We start from the raw sequence: 21,816 nt of genomic DNA, 5'->3' as shown, positions 1-21,816 counted from the left end.
AATTATAATGTAACACATGTCATATTTATCCCATAAAACAGGTTACCAACCGGTTACACCCCATTTATGGAAGATCAGTGTCAAAGGTCATATTATTCTAGAATAATCAAAATGTCATTTTATTTTTGAAAGACCGGTAAAAGGTCAATTTATTCTCGACAATTTTTCCAAAAATATAAAGGCAAATAGGTAAAAAAAATAAAATAAAAAGAAAAATCAAATATCGCAAATTATAAGGTCAGGTATGTACCACTTTGCAAAGCATCTCAATCGCAAATAATGATACAGGTCTTTCAACAAATGCTAATATACAATTCATAACATGGGAAGCAGAAACTCCCGGCGTTACATAAATAATATAAATTCACTAAGGATGAAAACACAATCAAAATTTTCGGAAACTCAAGTTCACAAAGACAAGATGGACAAGGAACCAACTCTTAGTCATCTTCTTCCATTGGCACTTCTGGTATATCAAACCTGTCTTCCTGGATTGGTTCATTTATAACAGATACTGAAGAGGAATAAGTCAAGGGAGACAGGCAACTTGCATGAACAAGTGTCAGCTATTCATGAAAAAAGGACTAAATCTAGAAAAACTGCGAAATAGCCCTAATAAGTCCTTCAAAAATACATTTAATGAAACCCTAACCCTTACTATTACATTTACTGCCTACCTCCACATCTGGCATTCTCTTTGTTTTCTAGGACCTCTAAAATTAGACATAAATCTTTGTATCCATTGTCTGTTCTTATTCTCATTCAATGCAAAACACGGTTTTCCCCTCTCTCCATTCCATTTACCATATTTGAAATCAATCGTTAGAATCAAACAACACCCACTCTATTTTAAATCATTTTTCAGTCACATGTAAGAGTAACTAACACGCATAAATTTAAGAGATGTAGCAGCAGCAATCTAGCAGTGCGTTCTCTTTTTCAAATCAAATCTGTGCTCCCAGCATCCAATCTGCTAAGTCATAAATACCAAGTGTATTCAGCTAACTTTGATTAAAACAGTCATTTTGAATCAATTTACTAGGTGCCAAATAGCCCTAATAAGTCCTTCAAAAATACCCACCACTCAAGATTAGCTTGATCTAACTCCAACAAAAATAAAACAAGATTCTTGACTAACAAGTTGGGCTCTCCTAGCACTATAACATGCTATCCAGCAAACATGAGACATGTAAAAAGCATTCTTATATAGTATGCCCAATCAAGCAAAAACAAACACTACATGATTAGATTCAAAAGAGTATTGCAAAAAACTATCAATGGAAAGAAGGTAATATGTTGGCAAAAGCATAGCCACATAAAGTAGAGAAAAACCATGAACACAATATGAAGCAAAGGATACACATCATAGAATCATCTTCTTTTTCACCACGATTACGACTATTATTAAGTTCTCTAGAAATCTCAAGTGTTACCTGCAATAAACAATATAGAACACACCTCAGTCAAATAAACATACTATGATTAAACAAATCCTTACATAGGTGGGGATGCTCGTACCAAATAGTGCCTTTGGTTTTGCATTAATATATTAAGATTATCTTTATCTTCCTTTCGTAATTCATGTTTGTACCTGTTGAAAATACAAAATGCCATGACACCATTGCATTAAACAGATTTCAAATTGCTAAAGCACAAGATAGTTTTCAACATAAAACACACATTCACGCAAGACATTTTAGTACAAATAATATATTGAGGAATAAAACCTACTCCGGCAATGACGACATATTTAAGGCTTCAAGAAGCTTTACATCCTAGATAACATTTATCACAGGGTACTAAACTAGAAGCAAATGCATAATTCAATAGCATTTTGATCAAAAAGCCATAGTAACAAAATAGTACAAAATATGTCCCAGGAAAAAATTTGTCAGTCACATGGCCACATGATATTATTATCACTTTTTATAATCCCAAAAAGAATTGTACCTATGTTTGCGCAGTTATTCAAACACAAGAAAATCTTCAATACCCCCTAGAAATTCTTATACTTCATCCGTTTCATTTTAGATGCACGGAATCCTAGGCAAATTTTAGAGATGAGAGATAGAGAGAAAGAAAAAAGAGTATGGCATAGGGTGAATATATACCTGTACTAAACTAATTACAGCAAATAGCATTACTGCCCAGTGCCCACGTGTCAACTTCTCATATAAAATTTTCCAGCCAAAACTATTAATGACATCATTTGTTTTCAAAATCAATAAAGATTTGGAAATGGTAGATTAATTGTACAATTTCCTAAAAGATTTTATGACTAACTACACAATTTTCCACAAAGTTGTGGGGTGTAAAGAGAATCCTACGTATCATTGTCCAAACTGCTTTTCATAAGGCTCATAACATAAAATGTGACAACTCATAAAAAGAAAAACATAGATACAAGAACTTCATGAAGGATTGAAATCATTGTCCAATCATTGAATGTTTCATTTAGTAAGATGTCATAGAAAAAGATATTGCAAAGAAAATCAAGAATAATCAGGAATCAGAGAATACTGATACATTTGGAGGAGAATAGGAAAAAAACTTAAATAAAAAAAAACAGGGAAACATGTATGTCATTGACAGGGGATAATTACTTACCTCTGAACAAAAGAAAGAAGAGTCTGATGCCAGATCACAGGCATGACCCGTGAGTCTTCTAGAAATCCCGTGAAATGTGCAACCAAAGCATCCAACACACGATAAGGCAAAGCATACTTCTTGTCAATAAAAATCTTGATTATATAGCTGCGTTAAGGTTCCAAGTCAAATCATATATTAGAAAGATTCACAAAGTCCCAATAATTTAAGCCCTTTATTGGGTTAGGACACCAAATCTTGTTATCAAATCATAGCAAGTAACAAGAACAAAATGAAATGATTCATTCTACAAGAAACTCTTAGAAAAGAAGTAGAAAAGAGTTCCAAGTCAAATCATATATTAGAAAGATTCACAAAGTCCCAATAATTTAAGCCCTTTATTGGGTTACGACACCAAATCTTGTAATCAAATCATAGCAAGTAACAGGAACAAAATGAAATGATTCATTCTACAAGAAATTCTTAGAAAAAAAGGTATAAAAGAGTTCCAAGTAAAATCATATATTAGAAAGATTCACAAAGTCCCGATAATTTAAGCCCTTTATTGGGTTAGGACACCAAATCTTGTTATCAAATCATAGCAAGTAACAAGAACAAGATGAAATGATTCATTCTACAAGAAACTCTTACAAAAGAAGTAGAAAAGAGTAATAGTCAGAACAGATTTGTGACCAAGGTGTCTATAGTGAGCATAAGAAGGCGTTAGATATACCGCCACAACAATGTAAAAGGTCACTCAATATGGCACACTAAGTCTATAAATGTTCACCTTTTCCAAAGTTAATGTGTAAAAAGCAAATAGGGAAATATTCATTATGAAGAATTTAAAACAATGAGATTTAAGATTTATACTAGATAGATGGAAAATAAATTATAAGGCCCCTTATAAATTTACATTTCAACAGGTAGAAGGGTACATATAAGTTAATCTGCATTGCATACAGATTGCACTAGGATATGGACAAATCTTTTGGAAAGTTTTTTCTTCTATAAGAAAGTTCACCACCAACGGGGTCTAAGAATCAGATACAGCAATACGAGGGCCAACAGATTTTATCACTATATAACCCTTTACCGGTAAGAATGCTTTGTCATTTCAAATTTCATAGCAGAGAAGAACAAGAAACATAAATTGTACTTGTTATAAGGACAACAAACCTTGTCATATACTTCCTCCGTTTCTTTTTAGTTGACATGTTTCTTTAGTCATTTTTGCCAATGCACACCTTTAATCGTTAATATCTTTAATTATTGAAAAGTAAAAATTATAAAAAGTTGATATTTTGAAAATCTATTCCGCGACGAATCTTACAAGACCCCACATGATTATATTTTTCATTAATTATAAAGCACAAAACACGGTCAAAGAGAGGTGTGTGAATAGTGCTAAGGTCAAAATATGTCAACTTAAAAAAAAACAGAGGTAGTATATATAGATTCTTTTTTCTAGAAGAGTGAAAAATCGGTGGATAAAATAAGAAATTAGGTAAATAGACGGGTGGGTGGGTATTAGGAAAAGGTGGATTAAGTAAGTAAAAGAGAGTTGAAAAAGAGTTAGCATTGTAAGATAAAGCATAGAGTAGAAACCAAAACATTAAGACGGATTTTACCTGGTAGTCCCACAGTAATCCATCTCAGCTAGCCTCAACAACGCAACACTGCATATTTATAGGATTACATGTTATATAAAAAGCTACAACCTCATATGCACAGTAAACAAGAGATATACATTAAATCTAGCAGCAAGCACACACATGCATAAAGTATTTGAATGACACAATATATACAGGTTTTTTTTTTTTTAAGGCAAAAAAACAAGGTCTTCCAATTTTTTGAGAATGCAAGTCCAGGATCGATTACAAGTTTTACAGTTCCAGTCTCCACAGAACATCAAAGGTAAAATTTACAAGGCATTATTTAACTTAAAAGGCATTCTTCAATTTTAGAACCACAATTTGGGGTCTAAGGTATTGTGCACAAAGCTGAAAATGCTCACAATGCCAAACACTAATTATCCTAGCAAAATCTAAGTAAAAAAAATCAGCACGTCTAATTTCATTCAAATCTATCCATGACTCTCACAGTTGGAAGCTTGTACAGCTAATACATAAAAAGTTAAAAAGCTTCTTGTAGATGTACATGTTCTCTTTTTGTTACCTTCGCCCTCCCCTTTTCTTTACACCCTCTAAATTCATATTAAGGCCCAAAGCATGACATAATATTTGAAGATCCAAGAGTAAAGAACAGGTCAATGAGTAGCATAATTTTCAACAGGTTTTTAGAAAGTGGCTTGGCAATGGTAGCATCTTTTGACACATTTGAACCAGTGCCAGTAAAGCAAGTATAACTATAGAATTGACATAGAATTCATACACATAATATCGAATCTTTTGTAAAATAAAAATAAATAAATAAATAAGATTGATATTTTTCAAATTCAACACAACTTAATTCACAAATTCACTAAATTAGCATTTCCTAAAGTTCATTGACTTACATCCTAACTAGGGGCAGATACCAAGGTGTACAAGAAGTGGTGAACAAAGGGGAAAAGGAAACAATAACAACAAGAAGTTGATTATGTCAAAAAAAAAAAAAAAAAAAAAAAAAAAAAAAGTGCTTAAATATGTTGTTATTTGAGTCAATCAAAAGTTCATGATATCAACTCCTTTGTACTACGGCACTTCTCATTTCATGATTTCCAATGCATTATTTTAATTACTTATATCCCCTACTCCCTCTGTTTTCCTAAAACCTACTCACTTTCTGTTCTCATCTATTTTTCTAAGTTCTAATCAATATTACTCTACTACTTTTAACGTTTTTTTTTTTTTTTTTTTTTTTATCATCTACAATCCCACTTTGTGGAGGCAAGTTAAAATAAATAACACCTTACTCTCCATCTCTCCCCACTTTAAATCAAATGTAGTCACATGCAAGTGAAGGGAGTATTATCAATAAGTAAAAAATATAAAAATTTGATAATAAAGGAATAAACTACGGCGAATCTAACAAAATATTACGTGAGTATTGTTTTTCTAAAGAAAATTTGAAAAATACTGCCAAAAATTATAATCATTTTGCTAAAAACCACCAACAATTTTTTTTTTTTTTTTTTACTTTACTACCAACAATTCTTCAAAACCTAAAAAACTATCACCTCTTTTCCAAAATCCACCTAAATAACGTCACTGTGGGCCCAACTAACTACCTTCCCCTTAAGTTCCCCAATCCAATGAATGTTGATAATTACACAAAATTTAACATTAAAAAACACTTAATTAATAAACCCCTAATCAACACAAAACCCACTACGCCAAATCACATCAAAGTACTAAACTTTACAATTCAATGCACTAATTTAACATTAAAAAACCCCTAATTAACAAATAATTAAACAAAATTGGAAAATTGCAATAATTCAGCACAATTATAAACTAAGTGCATGTATTAACGTTGTACGAATTCTAGGGTTTACCACAATCAACCCCGATTTTCAACACCAAAATCTAAACCTTGGTCCCCCAACTCCAATACATCTGATTTGGCTCCCCCCCTCTGCGCTTTTTCATAGAGAAAAATACCAAAAAAAAAACCCTAATTTTAGAAAGAAAGAGGAGAGAGAGAGAAAGAGGAGTGATGAATGCAGGGCTTAACATTCAATTTTGGTGAGTGAGAATTCAAGTGTTAAATAAGAGAGGGAAGTAATGGGGAGAATAGGGAAGAATATCGTGAGAAGAGAAGGAAGTGATGGGGAGAACATGGGAGAATATCGTGAGAAGAGAGAGGGAAAAGGAGGGAAATTAAGGAGAAGGTAGTTGGTGGGGCCACAGTGGCGTCATGTAGGAAGGTTTGTGAAAAGAGGTGGCAGTTTTTTGGTTTGAAGAATTGTTGGTGGTGAAGTAAAATAAATAAATAAAATAAAAAATTTGTTGGTGGGTATTAATAAAATGAGTATAATTGTTGGTGGAATTTTTCAAATTTTATTTTTTTTCTAAAGGAGAACTAATTAAATATAGTCAAAGTAGCATATGAGAATATAATCTTAAAATCAAAGTGTTGCAAGTAAAAAAAGTAAAAAACTAGGAAGTATAAGATTAAACAAGTCAAACAAACTGATAGTTAAAATTTATTTTTCCCTATAAGAGTATAAATAATTCCATTTCGTATCCTTATGTTCACTACAAAGATAATATTGTCCATGTATAATCATTTCAAAAGGTGCCAATTCACAATGAGCTCATTTTCTTTTCATGCTATACAAAATGATAAATTTTAAAAACTTGGTGTGGCAATTGCCACCCCAAATCAAAACATAAATCTGCCTTTGATGTTCTTATCTTACATGAACTCAATTACAATTATCAAAGATAGATTTATATCCCCAAGTGCAAAAGTTATCCGTTTAGCAAATCATGAATAATTTGCCTTTACTTAAGTGCCAAATGCCTATAACCAAAAATAATTTTACCACGTAAGAATTTCGCATACTCATGCTAATATGGATGCACAAGTCTAGTACTTAGACTACAATTTAGCTGAAAATTCCCAAAGCCTTTGAAGTCCATAATGGTGGTACATATGCATTAGCAAGATCAAATATGGAAGAAATGCAGTTGTTGTTCAATAAGGATATTTGAATACAAATTTAAGACATGGAAATTTCCATGAACAATCAGATGAGTGAAGACCACCAATTCTCCAGAAATTATTCATGAAAACAGCACTCCTGTTTATTGCTTGGGAGAAGACTCATGTATATGAACCCAAGTATATACGAGATAGACTGTACAGAAAGATATGTTGGTAGATTGCCAAATGCAGAAAGTCCTCTTCTTTCTCCAACCATAACCACCACGTTATAACAAGCATAAAATCTAACTGCGACAAACCCACAATATCTTCCACCCAAATTGCTATCGCATCTCATACATGAAACTTATAGTTGATCCAAATGGTGGCTGAACACACTAAAACATCCTAACTACACATAAACTGAATGCATGAAAAGAGAGGTTGGCTTACAATGCTAAATAATATGAGATGCCTAGAAACTAAAAATCTATTTGGATAGAAGGCAGCAATTAGCAATTTAGCATAACTTAGAGGGATTGTAGCTTCCTCAAATAGCAACTCTTTATGTATCTCAAGAAATTTCTATCCAGAATTATCAATTTCAAACTTAAGAGAATTCACTAATTACAAATAATCTAAAAAACAAAAAATTACCTTTTTGTTTTTGGCAGTGAAGAGTGAGCAAAAAAGGCCTATACAAAAGTTGATGATTGGCATCACACGCAAAAGACTTAAATTCATACAAGGTCCAAAATAATCACAGATTGTTAAAATTTCCTAGCTCTCTTGTCCAGTTTTTAATTTTACTTTATATTTTCACCCTCTTTTTCTATTAAATATTTAATAATGTGAATGTCTGAAAATATAGTCAGGAAGTAGGAATCACAGGCAGTGTGGTAACCAAATAAAAAACCCATCAATCATCACAGGTAAATAAGTTCATCTGAGAAGCTGTCAGTAATGTGCAGCATAAGCACAGAATCAAATCGCTAAAAAATATCAATTAAAAAAGGAAGATGAGCACGTCTTTGACTCTTTGTACGTAGGTATTTACAACACAATATGAATACTCAAACAAGAAACTACTGAAAGATAAAGAAAACATGCAACTTCCATGGACAAAAGATATTACATTTACCTCGAATGAGCAGGAGGGATAGACATTTTTTGGATCACACTACCTATGATGACTGCTTCCCGAAGATTGCAATTTCCCGACTGTGTGAACATGACCAAAAAAAAATGCTTTTAGAGCAGCAGGAAAAAAGCATAGTATGCAGAATTAACCTAGCTACATGAACTTCTGAAGAAGTAAAGAGCATAGATAGCAATGGCAGCATGCATAGCTTAATCATGGGCTAAAATACCTTAAAAAGGGGGAACAATATCCCTTTATTGAAAGCAGCTGGTTTGTACAGAGCTTTTTTCAAAGTTTGATATAACTCAAAATGCAATCTTTTATGTTTTCTGATGTCTTCCCGAACTCGCGGAAGAAGCACAAGCTTGTAAAATCTTTCCGCCCTCATTCGATTCATGTTGGAAGCAAATATTCTAGTAGCCTGGTATACCGCAGCAGGTGACCATTTTTCAGGTTCAGTTAAATGTAGAATCTCCTCCCAGCACTTCACAGAAGGGATATGTTTAAATCCTTTTGGTAATCTTCCTGCAGTATAAGTGCTTAAAACCTTCCCCATCCTATTCAACAATTGACATGAGCATGTTAATTTCAAAAATGACAATTAATAAATGAAAAAAGAAGAGCAAAGTATTCAACAAGGCAGGATACATACGTCTTGTAATGCTCTATAACCTTGTTATCTAATTTGTCCATCGGTTTCCCTCCTATCAAAACATCACATAGAGGTCAGACACAAATAAATAAAAAATTATGATTAAGGCAAATATCACAGTAACCAACTAAATCTTCATATGCTAAAAAATAAAAAAAATAAAAATAAAATTTACCAGAGGTCACAGCAGCATCTTGTTCTTTGATGCGAGCAGCAATAACATCCGCGAGTGTGCGCTGTGGACCAGCATCTTTGGACAAAAAGGCATCCAACAATCTCTCATCCTCTTCATTAATTTGATCCTGTTTATTCAAAGACAAATTAGATAATTCTTAACTTCAACACATTCAACTATTACACAAAGATACTTCAAGGGTGAATTAGATTTTACACGGTCGTTACAATTGCTATTTCTACGAAATACATAAACGGCTAAACTAGCTCGAATGCAAAGGTTGATCACTTCAGTTCATTGCATTATAATTGCTAAACATAAAATCAATTCTAATTATACATAAAACACAGCCATAATTGCTAAACACAAAATCGCAAAATCTCGAAAATTTTTGAATTTTATAACTCGAAAAATCAATAATAAAATTCTAATAAAAAAGAGAAATTTAGACCTCGTAATCATTAATCTGGGAGTGGGTCTCGGCAAACCCGGCAAAGTCATCAAAATCTTCCTCAACTTCATCCTCGTTATGAAGAACAGCAGAAAAGGAGGGAATATTAAGGTTTTGATCATCATTCTCCTCATCAACTATTTCCTTCTGCTGCTTATACGCTTCCTTAAGAATTTTATCACTCATATTGTTGGAAATCATCTGCAAATTTCACAAACAAAATCAAAAACAAAAACCAACATCATCCATACAAAAATTGAAGTAAATTCAAAAAATATAACATCAAAATTTTCAGAGAAAAATTGTAAAAAAAAAATATGCCTGTTCTTGCTGTTGGTGGCGTTTGGAAGGTTTAGAGCGGTTTTTAGAAACGACGGTGGGTTGGTCAGCTAGGAAAGGCTGAGAATTAACCATTCTCTCTCTACCTCTCTTGTTCCCCATTGTTAGCGTCAAGGTTGCCGGAGAGGGAGGAGTGCGCCGCAGCCGGTGGAGTGGTCTGCGGCCGAAGGAGGCGAGGAGAGCAGAGGGAAAGAGGAGGAATAAAAAACCTAAGTGACGAGAGACTGAATTTTTATTTAAGAAATTTTGAGTAGAACTCCTAGTGATTCACTTATTTGTGAAAACTACCTACTCCTTTCGTGTTTTTTAAGTGTTATACTTTTTTTTTTTAATAAAAAACTACATTAAAATATTATACCACTACTACTTTTTTATTATATTTCTCCTCTTACATTCATTACTTTTCAATAAAATATTAGCTAGGCTTGTACAAAAATATCCAAAAATTCGAAAATTCGATAATCCGATCCGCAATTGATCCGAATTTTTGGATAACCGATCCGAGTTTTCATTTCGAATCGGATATCCAATCCGAAAAATTGAAAATCGGATGCGAATTCAGATATTGATTTTCAAAATTTGATATCTAATATCGGTTCAAATCGATATCCGAAATATATAGGAGTATACGAAGTATAATGAAGTACTAGTATATAGGAGTTTTTTTTTTTTTACCAAAAAGGATTTTTTTTTTTCTCTCTTTAGAAATAGGGAGGTTCTCACTCTAGAAATAGAGTTTACCCCTCAAGGGTTTTTACCACGGTGGTTCCTAAGAAATCTTTGTCTTGGTTTACACCCACATTATCTCCATTAAATCTTTGGGTCAGTTGTGCCTAAGGGGTAATTACCGCCCTACTACTCCCTGTCAAGCCACTTGGCAAATCTCCTTGGCGCCTTTACAAAAGGCCAATAGCTTTTCTCTTCTGTAATCATTCCTTTTGCTAACAAAATTAACCTTTCGTTAACTGCTGTTAGAGGCCTCTCAACTCCGTTTTACTCTTACCTCCATCCTGTTTCTTTGCTGAGTAACGGTGAGTGCATTTAACCTTGTTAGATTAAACGGTCGTTTGGGTGGCTAATTCCACCAATTACTCGCAACAGTATTTTGCATTATCCAAAGCTAATCTGCATGCCTCTGTCACCCTTAATGAGACAGAATTTGAAACGCCTCCTTGGCATGGTGGTTAGTATAAATTACAGCTCCTATATCACAACCACATCACAGCTCTCTTCTTACTCTTTTTACACTCTTCTGGCTATTCCTTGCACTCCGATACTCCACTAAATCTCTAAACATGAGTGACAGAAACCACTACACTAGAAACATCAATATGGCAGCAGCCTTAGCCGAAATAGAACCTTACAGAATAAGTGGTAGCAGGGCCTTTTGGCAAAAATGCGTGTATGGATATCTAATGGATTACCGTACTTTGAGCCCCAATACCATTCGAGATTTCATAAATCAAAGATGGAGAACAAGGGGTTACATTGAAGTCTTTAAAATGAATGATCTATATGTCTTTAAATGTACAAATGATGAGGATAGACAAGACCTCTTGTACAAGACAAAAGCGTGTTTTGATGGCGCATTGATGGTGTTCGCGCCATGGTGGCCCAACCAAGTGCCACACACAGTTCGCTTTAAAAAGGCTAAATTTTGGGTTAGAATTTGTGGGCTTCCATGTGAATACCTCAACTCCCACATGGCAGAAACTGTTGGAGAATTGCTGGGAATGCCTTTCCAAATAGATTTCGAGCCTCAATTCGTGCCAAGGAACGACTACTTAAGGATTGAAGTCTTGCTCAACCTCGGGGAACCCTTAGTCCCTGGGTTCTTTCTCAAACTAGATGACTGACGCAGTCATTTGGATCCAGTTGAGGTATGAAAATCTCTTTAAATATTGCGTTAGATGTGGTAGAATTGGTCATAAACTCACTAGGTGTAGGAGACATGAAGATCTCATCCAACAAGACGTTAACCACAAATTAATGCAATATCAATCAAGGGGTATTCCTACCCTTGAAACAGACGAAGGCTTTTCCAAGTTTAATTTAGACATGCGAGCCACTCCAGCATCAGAACGCACCATAACTCCTAGGGAGCAATTTGGAGAAGACCCTAATCACCCCCCATCCCCTAATTTTAGAGCTTCAGATATAATGGTCGATTTCGACCTTGGAGTTCAGAATGGGGGACGGACAGTCAGACCTGGGGAGAGGTTTAGTGGCGGCGGTGTTCCTTTCAGGGGCCCAGTAGGAAATTATGATGGCACACCATCACAAAACAACCAGACAGGGGTTGATATGGAAGTTGAGGAACAGGGCATTGCTCAGGATCCTGTGGTGGCAGCCGCACAGATAGAGGCAGGGGGGAAGGTAGAGGCCACGACCAGAATAGTGCTCCTGGTGGTGACCCTTACAGAAGCGCAACATCTACAGCCCCGATCCAAGGCGACAACTCGGATCCGAATCAGAACAGGGGAGTCACTAGAACTATTCCAAGGTATGGATCGGACATTGAAAGTCTTAGATTCGATGTCCTCATGAGCTCAGCAATCTAATCTAGGGTTGAATTAAATGATGATATTGCGGGGAGAAGAATCGATGGCGCCGGCTTTAACCAACGATTCTTCATAGAATTCGACTCCCACAATCAACCCAGGGCAGTTAAGATTAGGGAACCGGATTCTCCTGTTCACGACCCAATGGATTATCAAGGAGAGGATAACACAGATTTTATCCCGATTGGGCAAGTACCTGAAGACCCTATGAGCCCGTGGTTGGGTGAGCAACAAATCGACCACGAGGAAGACGACTTGCCGGAAGAAAACAACATGGAAGCAATTGCAAACACTTAGGCCCAGCCAAATCAAGAATTGAACAACTTACTGTTGAAATTAGGGGAAACAAGGAAGTGGAAGTGCTTCAAACATCGGAAACAATGTCGGACAGTGCTCTTATTTTCACCAGATGGGGTGAAAGAGATCGAAGGGGAAGGAAAGAAAAAAGCAGAAGGTTCAAGAAAGGGAAAAGTAAGAGAAGATTTAAGCAAGGAAATTGCCCACTGAAACGCAAGGCAATTTCAGATCTCGATCTAGTCTCGCTCCAATTTATAGAGGAGGAGGAGGATGACGCTGACTCCCATATGGCAAGGAAAAAGAAAAAAGGGAAATGCATCACCGTTGAAGGGAACAACGCTGGAGAGGGACCAACAAACTCAGCAAGATTTGGGCCTGGGCCAGAATTGAAGTTTACTTTCGAAGCTAACATTGTTTTGTCTTACACAGGAGACGGGCTTGCGGTGGTTGACCCAATTCAACCACCTCTAGCACAGTGATCGGCCTAATTTGGAATTGTCGGGGGATTAAAAACCCAACTATCCCGATTATTCCCATTTTGAAAAGACTTGTTGGGTCTTTTGATCCGGATTTCATATTTTTATCGGAAACCAAAAGTAATTCGGATGTAGTCTTTAATCGTCTTAGAAGTCTAGGTTTTAACTTCTATAAAGGTGTCAACCCTATGGGTCTTAGTGGTGGGTTGTGGCTAGGTTGGAAAAATAACTCTTTATTTGATGTAGTTTTTGTTTGTGTCAACTTCATTGTTGTAGATGTCAACGATATTATTAATGGAAAATGGAGGTTGATTTTGGTGTACGGGGAACCTAGTACCACTCAAAGGGGGGAGGTTTGGGATTGTCTCAATAAATGGACCAATCCAAACATTAATTTGCCAATCACTTTAGTAGGTGATTTCAACCAAGTAGACACACATTTAGACAAATCCGGGGAAAATATATCTCCCATAAGAGGTGCAAATTTATTCAATGAATGGAAAGCCTCAAATCATTTACATGATATTATTTATGAGGGACCTAAGTTCACTTGGTCTAATGGGAGAGAGGGAAACGAGCTAGTTTTAGAACGTTTAGACAAGGATTACGCTAATCCTTGTTGGCTAAATAAATTCCCTCACGCCCACATCATACACAAGCCCATCCGAATCTCAGATCATGACCCAATCCTTTTTAATACGGAACACCCAAAAAAGAAAAAACAGAGCAACTACAAGCTAGAACAGTGGAGCCTTAATTATAGTGAATGCGTAGAAGCAGCTCAAAGGGGATGGCAGGCGAATCAGAGTGGATCCCCGATGTTCAAATTAATGCGACGAACTCAGCAGGCAAAGAAGGAGATCAAGAGATGGACTCTTGATAAAAGGGAAGAATGGAACGGAACCTGAGATAAATTTGAAAAAGACCTCTTAGAGGCCTAATTAATTATGGAAGACGAAGGTAATGCTGAGGAATTCAAGGAAATCAACAAAAAATTGGAAGAATACTCTTCGAATCTCGCGGGTTATTGGAGGCAAAGAGCAAAAATTAACTGGAATTACGCAGGTGACACATGTTCAGATTTTTTTTCAACTACGTCAAAGGAAGAAAGGTGAGAAACAAGATCGAGGCAATCAGGGGGGAGGAGGGCGAATGGATTTCTGAAGAGCATGAAATCGCGGGGTTAGCAGCAAATTACTTCAAGAACATTTTCGGGGGAAGCGAAACCTCCATTAATGATAATAGGGAGCACGAAATCGATCAGGGTGTTAAGGGTATAACAAGGAAGCTTACCGAGGAACAGAGAAACATGCTTTCCAAACCATATTCAAGGAAGGAGATCAAAAATGCTCTCTTTGCTATGAAACCGTGGAAAGCGCCGGGTCCGGATGGGATTCCAGCAGGTTTTTACAAAAAAAAATTAGAACTGAATTCAAAATGATATTATAGATGCGGTACAATCGGCTCTAAGATTAGGTAACATCTTAAGAGAATTAAATTGCACAAACATTGCTTTAATTCCAAAATGCGACAACCCAGAAACCATGGATAAATTTAGGCCGATTGGATTGTGTAATGTCAGTTATAAAATCATCTCAAAATGCATTACAAATAGATTAAGGAAAGTGATCAGTGATTTAGTTGGTCAGTTTCAAAACGCTTTCATTCCTGGTAGGACTGTTTCTGACAACATCCTGATTGCACACGAGTTGTTAGAAAAAATTAGGAAAACAAAGAAAGGCGTTAGAGGAAAACTTGCCATTAAAACAGATATGAGTAAAGCTTATGACCGAATTAAATGGGATTTTCTAGAAAAAGTGCTTTACAAGTTTGGCTTGCCTAATCTGATGATAAAAACAATCATGAACTGTGTTAGCTCGACTTCCTTCTCTGTGATCATTAATGGTTCTATAGGGGAAAGATTTGCCCCTAGATGTGGATTATGACAAGGAGATCCCCTTTCCTCGTATTTGTTTATCCTATGTATGGAAGGCTTGTCGGGGTTAATTGGGTCAGAGGAAAGTATTGGCAACATTGTAGGTGTCAGTGTGGCCTAGAGAGCTCTAAAAATTAGTCATCTTTTCTTTGCAGATGATTCGGTTTTCTTTGTTCAGAGCAAGGAAAAGTGTGTGAAAAATTTGAGCAAGGTACTGGATATCTATTGCAAAGCCTCAGGTCAGATTATAAACCAAGAAAAATCAGTTCTCCTCTCTAGTCCAAATTTAGAGGATAACACCATCACCAAATTCAGTGAGCTCCTTGGTATCCAAAAAAGAAATAACTTTGGGATCTATCTAGGCATCCTTGCTGACTTTGGGAACTCGAAGCAACAGATTTTTGGTACACTAATTGACAGGGTAAAAGAAAGATTAACTGCGTGGAATGCTCTCTTCCTCTCCTATGCTGGTAGGTTAACCTTAATCAAATCAGTCCTCTCCAGCCTAGGAACCTATGTCCTTTCAGCTTTTAAATGCCCAATTAACATTTTGAAGAAAATCAACAGCATTGTGGTTAGGTTTTGGTGGCTGGGAAATAAAATTGGCAAAGGGGTTTATTGGAGGAAATGGTCTCTTCTAACCCAAGAAAAGGAGAAAGGAGGTCTAGGAATTTTAGATGCTCGTTTCTTCAACCAAGCACTACTTGCTAAGCAAGGATGGCGTATTATAAATAATTTGAGTCCTTGATCAGTAGGGTGCTTGGGTCAAAATATGGAGTCAACTAAGAAACTTTTTTTGAAGGGTCCTGGGAAAAAAGACAAGCTGGTTCTTGGGGCTAGAACGGTGTTGAGTGGGGTTTACAGGTTCTGAAAGATGGGTGTGTGTGTGGTCCTTAAGTGATGGGTGTTGTGCTAAAATTCACCATCCTTGGGTAAATGCTACCACACCAGAATGGAAGAACCAAGGAACTCTCATAAAGGAAACGGTTGCTAGCCTAAAAAAAGATGGAAGGTGGGATATGACCAAATGCAATACCTTGTTTACTGAGGACACAATCAGAAAGATTGAAAAAATTGTTCTAATGGAGACAGGCACAACTGATCTGGTTACTTGGAAAGCAAACAAAAATGGTATGTATACAGTCAAGAGTGGTAACAGATTCCTTTTTGATGCATATTACAGCATGGATAATGCCTCAACTTCGAGGAACTCTAACACCTTCAAATGGAGAAGATTCTGGAAGCTTCCCGGGACTTTGAAACAAAAAACTTTTATTTGGAAGATTTTGAACAGAGCCCTTCCTGTTGGTAGTGAAAGGAAAAAAAGGGGTTTGGGAGATAGTCACCATTGCGTTCTCTGCTGGGATGAGAAAAATCAACATAATGCCCACCTAGAGACGCTCGAACATTTTTTTAGGGACTGCAGTTTTGCCAGCCACGTATGGAATGGATGCAACCTAGGTCTCAAAGTAGCATCCCAGAACAATATTCCAATTTCAGAATGGATTGAGAACTGGCAACGAGTGCTTAATTGTGCAGGCAAAGGATTGGAAAATAGTTATCATATTTTTATTGCAGGTTTGGAGTCCATCTGGGAAGCCAGGAATGATGCAATCTTCAGAAGCTCAGGCATAAACCCGTGGGGAACTATTAAGAAAATAGAGCATAAGGTGACTGTGGCTCTTAGGAAGTCGGACTTGGAGGATGCTAGAGCTGCCAAGGATCAACACCAAGTTCAACATCAACTCCAGGGTCAGCATAAAGAACAGGACAATGATCAGCCTCCGGGGTTTGGTACCAGTTACATTGGGGATGTACAGGACCAGCACGATCACTCCTTGATCACTGGCACAGGCGTATGCAGAACCTCAAGACTTATGATACAGAAAGAGAATTTCACAGGTGGTAGGAAGAGGTGGGCCTGGAACTTGAAGAATGCTGATCAAAACCTTGTGCAGTGCCAGGAGATTATCTCACAGGATGATAATTCCTTGAGCTTGCTACGAGCTATCTACAGTGGAATGCAAGCTGCTCTTAACTGCCACATCTGGCATCTGCAGGTGAGCTGTCAAGACACAAGAGTTGTGCATTGGCTGCAGGGGATACACTCAGAATTGCAGGAAGTGAGGATGTGGATCAAAAAGATTAACAGTTTACTGCCCCTATTTCATTGTTTATCTAGTGTTTCTTATTCTGGGGATTAATTCCCTTTGTTCCAGCTGTCAAAAAAAAAAAAAGTATGTTTTCTTTAACAAAAGTTCTTAATGTTCCTAGCTAATAAAACATTTCAACCCTTCTGCTCACTCAAAACTTTTCTTAAAACCCCTTATGTGAATAAAGTCCTTTCTCTCTCTTCAAGTTGGCCGCCACCCTTCAGACGCTCATAGTCTCACACCTTACACCCTCACAGCCCCCGCTCCGGCACTCACATTCTCACACCGCCCCAGATCTTCTTTTTCGTTGGCCTAATTTTTAATTTTTTTTGTTTATTTTTTATTTTGATCTTCTTCGTTGCCTCGCCAATTCGCTGGTTTGGTTTCAGTTGCTCGCCAATTTGTTCTCGCTGCTCAACCATTAGGATGTCAGAATAATGATGAGAATACTTTTGAGGATTTGCTTCTTGTTTGTTGACTTTGGTTCTGAATTTGGTAAAGGGCTAAAAGGATTCATCTTCCACATATTCTTATTTGTTGGGTAGTGAATTTTGATTTCTGTTTTTCAATTTGCCTTCTAACATGATTAGACATGAGGGGTTTCAGTTGGGTAGAGAAATCTTAGAAAATAATCAAATAATTTTGATTTTAATTTTAATTATATTAGATATCCGAAACATCCGATCCGAATGATTTCGGATATCGGATATCTAAAAATTTTTGGATCGGATTCCGATATCATTTTCTGATATCCGAGTATTCGGATATCCAATCCAAAATGTGATTTCGGATCGGATTATCCGATCCGTGAACAGGCTTACTATTAGCCCCACTATCTTTCTTGTAAAATTTTTTAATACTCTAACTACCCCTACTTACCTCTTATTTTATTTCAGTCAATTAATTTGCCTAAAAATATGTGTCGGTCAAACTATAACACTTAAAAAAACACGGTGGTAGTATTTTTTTTATTGTTTAAAACTACCCGGAACTTGGAAAACGTTTGGGTAGAACCACCCATTGACGTTTTACGTTCATTTTACTCGTTAATGGGGCTCACTTTTAACCTTTCCCACCCAATTTACTCCCCCTAACTACCTTTTCTCTCTCCTCTTTAATTTCCTTTCCATTGAAGAATAGTTAAAAAATCTAATTGAAGAATTTAAGCAATTGAAGACAACTTCAGGTAATCTGTCACACTTTCCTTCTAATTCATTGATTTTTGCATTTGTTTACATGTTTTAATTGATTGGAATTACAAGAATTAGGGTTTAAATTGTTGTTTCAGTTTAGGGTTTATGCGTTCAATAAGATTTTGGGGGTTTTTGATTTCTAGGGTTTGGGGGGTAAATTGAGTTATGGGAATCGGTAATGTTGGCTTACAGATAGAATTTTGAAGCATTTTAATAACAAAATTGACATTTTAATTTGTAGGATGTCCAATTCTTTATACCATTCAGCTATGCAATTCCATCCAAATAAGTGCAATTTGTGGCATTCCACCTAAACTAGAGACTTCGTGGACTACAAAAAACCATGGGAGAAGATTTTTGGCTTGTAAATTCTATGATGCTTCATCTGGTAGAAGAGGATGCAAGTTTTTCTAATGGTTCGATGAAGAAATACTAGAGTGGTAGAGGGTTGTTACCAATCAACTTTTGTTGGATAAAAAACTGATGCAAAATGAGATAGGTGTACTGAAACAATAGGTTTGCATGCTTGAAGACCAAAAGGCAAGGGTAAGATTGAAAAAGAAAGGCTTAACAAGAAATGCAAGACACTTTTTGCTGCAATCACTACAAGAAAAATGTCTTTTCGTAGCGACTATTTCGTAGCGATTGTACATTCGCTACAATATGCAAGTATGTTTGTGAAATAATTAAGGAAGTCGTATTATTTTACAATCGCCATGTTTTCCCATATAAAATCGATACGGAAAACATAATAATACATATCCACACTATTTTTACACATTTATATAATTTTCAGAAATCGTATCATTCACAATCGCCACTAAATCCTAAAAATCGATACGAAAAGCCTTTTCAACACTAGATATATAAATATTGTTTGACAAAGAATACATAAAATATGTCGTAGCTCATCGGTGAAACATTTAATATAAGATTTTGAGGTTGCATGTTCGAATCTTGTAAAGATAATACGCATGTTTTTTTTTTTCTTGAAGAAAATGAGTTAAACATTTATAGCGATTGTAATCGCTACAATAATCCCACGATTAGATGTAGTTTTTCGTATCGATTATTGAGGCTAACCCCAACGATATTAAAAACCACTACTAAAGCCTAAGGCAACGGGGGATATTGTACCGAATGACCATTCGTTGGGCAAGCTTTTTGTTGTAATTACAATCGATACTAAAGGTAAAAATAATCGCTACGAAAAGGTTATTTTCTTGTAGTGAATGAAGAAGGCAAAGGCAGGTGATAGTGATGGCAATTCTAGGTTGATGCAGGTGGTGATAGTTGTTGCTATTGGAATGATGTTAGTGTATTTAGGGAACACATTGGTTTAGTAAGGCAGTAGACTTGATTGGGATTACATTTGCATTGTATTAGTGGCAGTAGTCACAGATTTGGCAAGTAAGCAAAGTGCAAATGATCACCTTTCTTAATTCTAGGTTGTAATAATTCGATGACAAAGAAATTGAATGGTATTCCTTTTCATTACTTCCTGTTACAATGTTGATTTAAGGCTTAAATTTTGAGCACAACAAACCATAATATAAAAAGCCTTGCATTTCATCAACCAAAATAATTACCAGGCTAAAGTGGATTTGTTCATGAACACTGATTACAATATAGGCTGCAACAATGTCATTTAAAAAACTAAAATTGCAACAAGGCCAACAAAATCTAAGAGGATTGTTCTTAACACAAAATACAGAACATAAACTAATAACTTAGGGCTTCCATACTGGCTTATTTTTCATTTTTGACTTGATTGGTAGCTTAGCCTTTGATGGTGCTGCCTTGGATTTGAGGTTGTCACTTGCTTGAGGGTGTGACTGGGTAGACTGGGTTAATTGACTTAGTTGTGGCCTAGTGGTCCTACAACCTGTGAACTATGCTGAGAAGGAGCATATTGTGATGTGGATGTCCCAGTTGCAAGGTTAATCTTCCCATGTCAATCAAAAATAACAACACAAACAGTTTTAAAAGTTAGTACAAAGATTAACCTACAAATAGAGAAAGCAAATCCAATGTCCACATACCTTCTTAACAGCTTTGTCCCAATTCTTCTTCCTTTGTAGAACATTCCAAGGGTTCATTGATGGAGGTCTGCCTCCTTTATCAATCTCTTTGGGTAGTGCTGGGTTCTTGCACTTGTTCTTGTAATGCCCTGCCACTCCACAGTTTGAACACTTTGGCTTTTTCTTTGCTTTTTGCTCCTCTACAACCTCTTCCCTTTCACCAATTTCTTGCTTCCTTTTCTTGTGGGAGGGTTTGCCAGGAATTTTCCTAATGACAGGTGGTTTTGGCTGCATCATGTTAGGCCTATTATCCCATTGTTTCATGCCAGGCATAGGGTTAATACTTGGTGTGTATGCCTCTAATTACCTGTCCTTGCTATAGATATAGAATCAACAAAGTCTTCTGGCCTCAGTCACTTCTTAATGATGTAAGCCCAAGGATGAGCATATGGGATCCTAGTGAGATCCCATTTGAAGCAAGTACATGTTCTCTCCCCCAAATTGACTACATCTCTATCATTATAGTAGTCCACCTCCCAAATGTCAGCCTAGAAGGAATCACTTCACAATTACTAGCCAACTGTGAGATAAATTTCAAGACCTTAGCAACATAAGGCATAAATCTTTGCATGTACCACATCCCATTTCTTAGTGTTTCTCTTCATTACATACCTCCTAATCCATTCAAGGCATGTAATTATGGCTTGTCTCTTGCATCTCTCAACACATCATTAAAGCTCTCACATATGTTGTTCAACAGCATATCCGACTTACTATATTTGGAGAATGCATATTTCACCCAGTGATTAGGAGGAATTACATCCAAGTACTTGAATGCATCGAGAGACAATTCATTTATCTTTGCCGTGTTCACCTTAAAATCAACCTAAACATGAATCCAATACAAGTGCAATTTGGATGAGAATACAAAGGTCAAAAATACTGAAATTACCAAACAAATGAATATGTAACACATATACCCTTGTAGTTGACCTTGCCGACTTCCAAAAATGCTCTTTGAAAGCCTCACCATCAAATTTGAGCTTGAAATTAGCCCAAATGTGCCTTACATAGAACCTAATTTTAGCATTTGGAGTCACAACAGCAAAAGCTTCTAACAGTCCCTGCATTAGAAAGTATGTAATGGTTAACATGTGATACTATTGTTACACAAAACAAATCAACAACATAAAGAGATGACATACGTACCTTTTGTCTGTCTAACATCAAGGTCAGCCCTTT

At 36.2% G+C, this 21,816-nt stretch overlaps 1 protein-coding gene across 1 annotated transcript; it reads right to left on the bottom strand.

The window, feature by feature from the left end:
* Positions 1-199: 199 nt before the first annotated feature.
* LOC110700356 (bystin-like) lies at positions 200-12,687 on the bottom strand. Its single transcript, XM_021877886.1, has 11 exons — positions 9,920-12,687; positions 9,599-9,799; positions 9,148-9,274; positions 8,973-9,024; positions 8,550-8,877; positions 8,321-8,400; positions 4,218-4,265; positions 2,608-2,754; positions 1,519-1,591; positions 1,361-1,433; positions 200-514 (listed from the first exon to the last, which is right to left on the bottom strand). Exons 1-11 carry the CDS (start codon positions 10,037-10,039, stop codon positions 441-443), a joined length of 1,323 nt encoding a protein of 440 aa, XP_021733578.1. The 5' UTR covers positions 10,040-12,687; the 3' UTR covers positions 200-440.
* Positions 12,688-21,816: the final 9,129 nt, after the last annotated feature.

Source organism: Chenopodium quinoa, unplaced genomic scaffold, assembly GCF_001683475.1.
Source record: "Chenopodium quinoa cultivar QQ74 unplaced genomic scaffold, ASM168347v1, whole genome shotgun sequence".
NCBI classification, from domain to species: Eukaryota; Viridiplantae; Streptophyta; class Magnoliopsida; order Caryophyllales; family Amaranthaceae; genus Chenopodium; species Chenopodium quinoa.
Note: the sequence above shows the minus strand (reverse complement) of the source record. Positions and strands in the feature narration are given on the sequence as shown.

Bases quoted from the DNA above. Each gene is read 5' to 3' on its own strand.
- LOC110700356 (XM_021877886.1), bottom strand. From the start codon at position 10,039: ATGGGGAACAAGAGAGGTAGAGAGAGAATGGTTAATTCTCAGCCTTTC. The intron at 9,275-9,598 runs GTCTAAATTTCT...TTGAATAAACAG, and splicing joins CCCAGATTAATGATTACGAG to GATCAAATTAATGAAGAGGA. The intron at 1,592-2,607 runs GTAAGTAATTAT...TATTTTCAACAG, and splicing joins CTTCTTTCTTTTGTTCAGAG to GTACAAACATGAATTACGAA.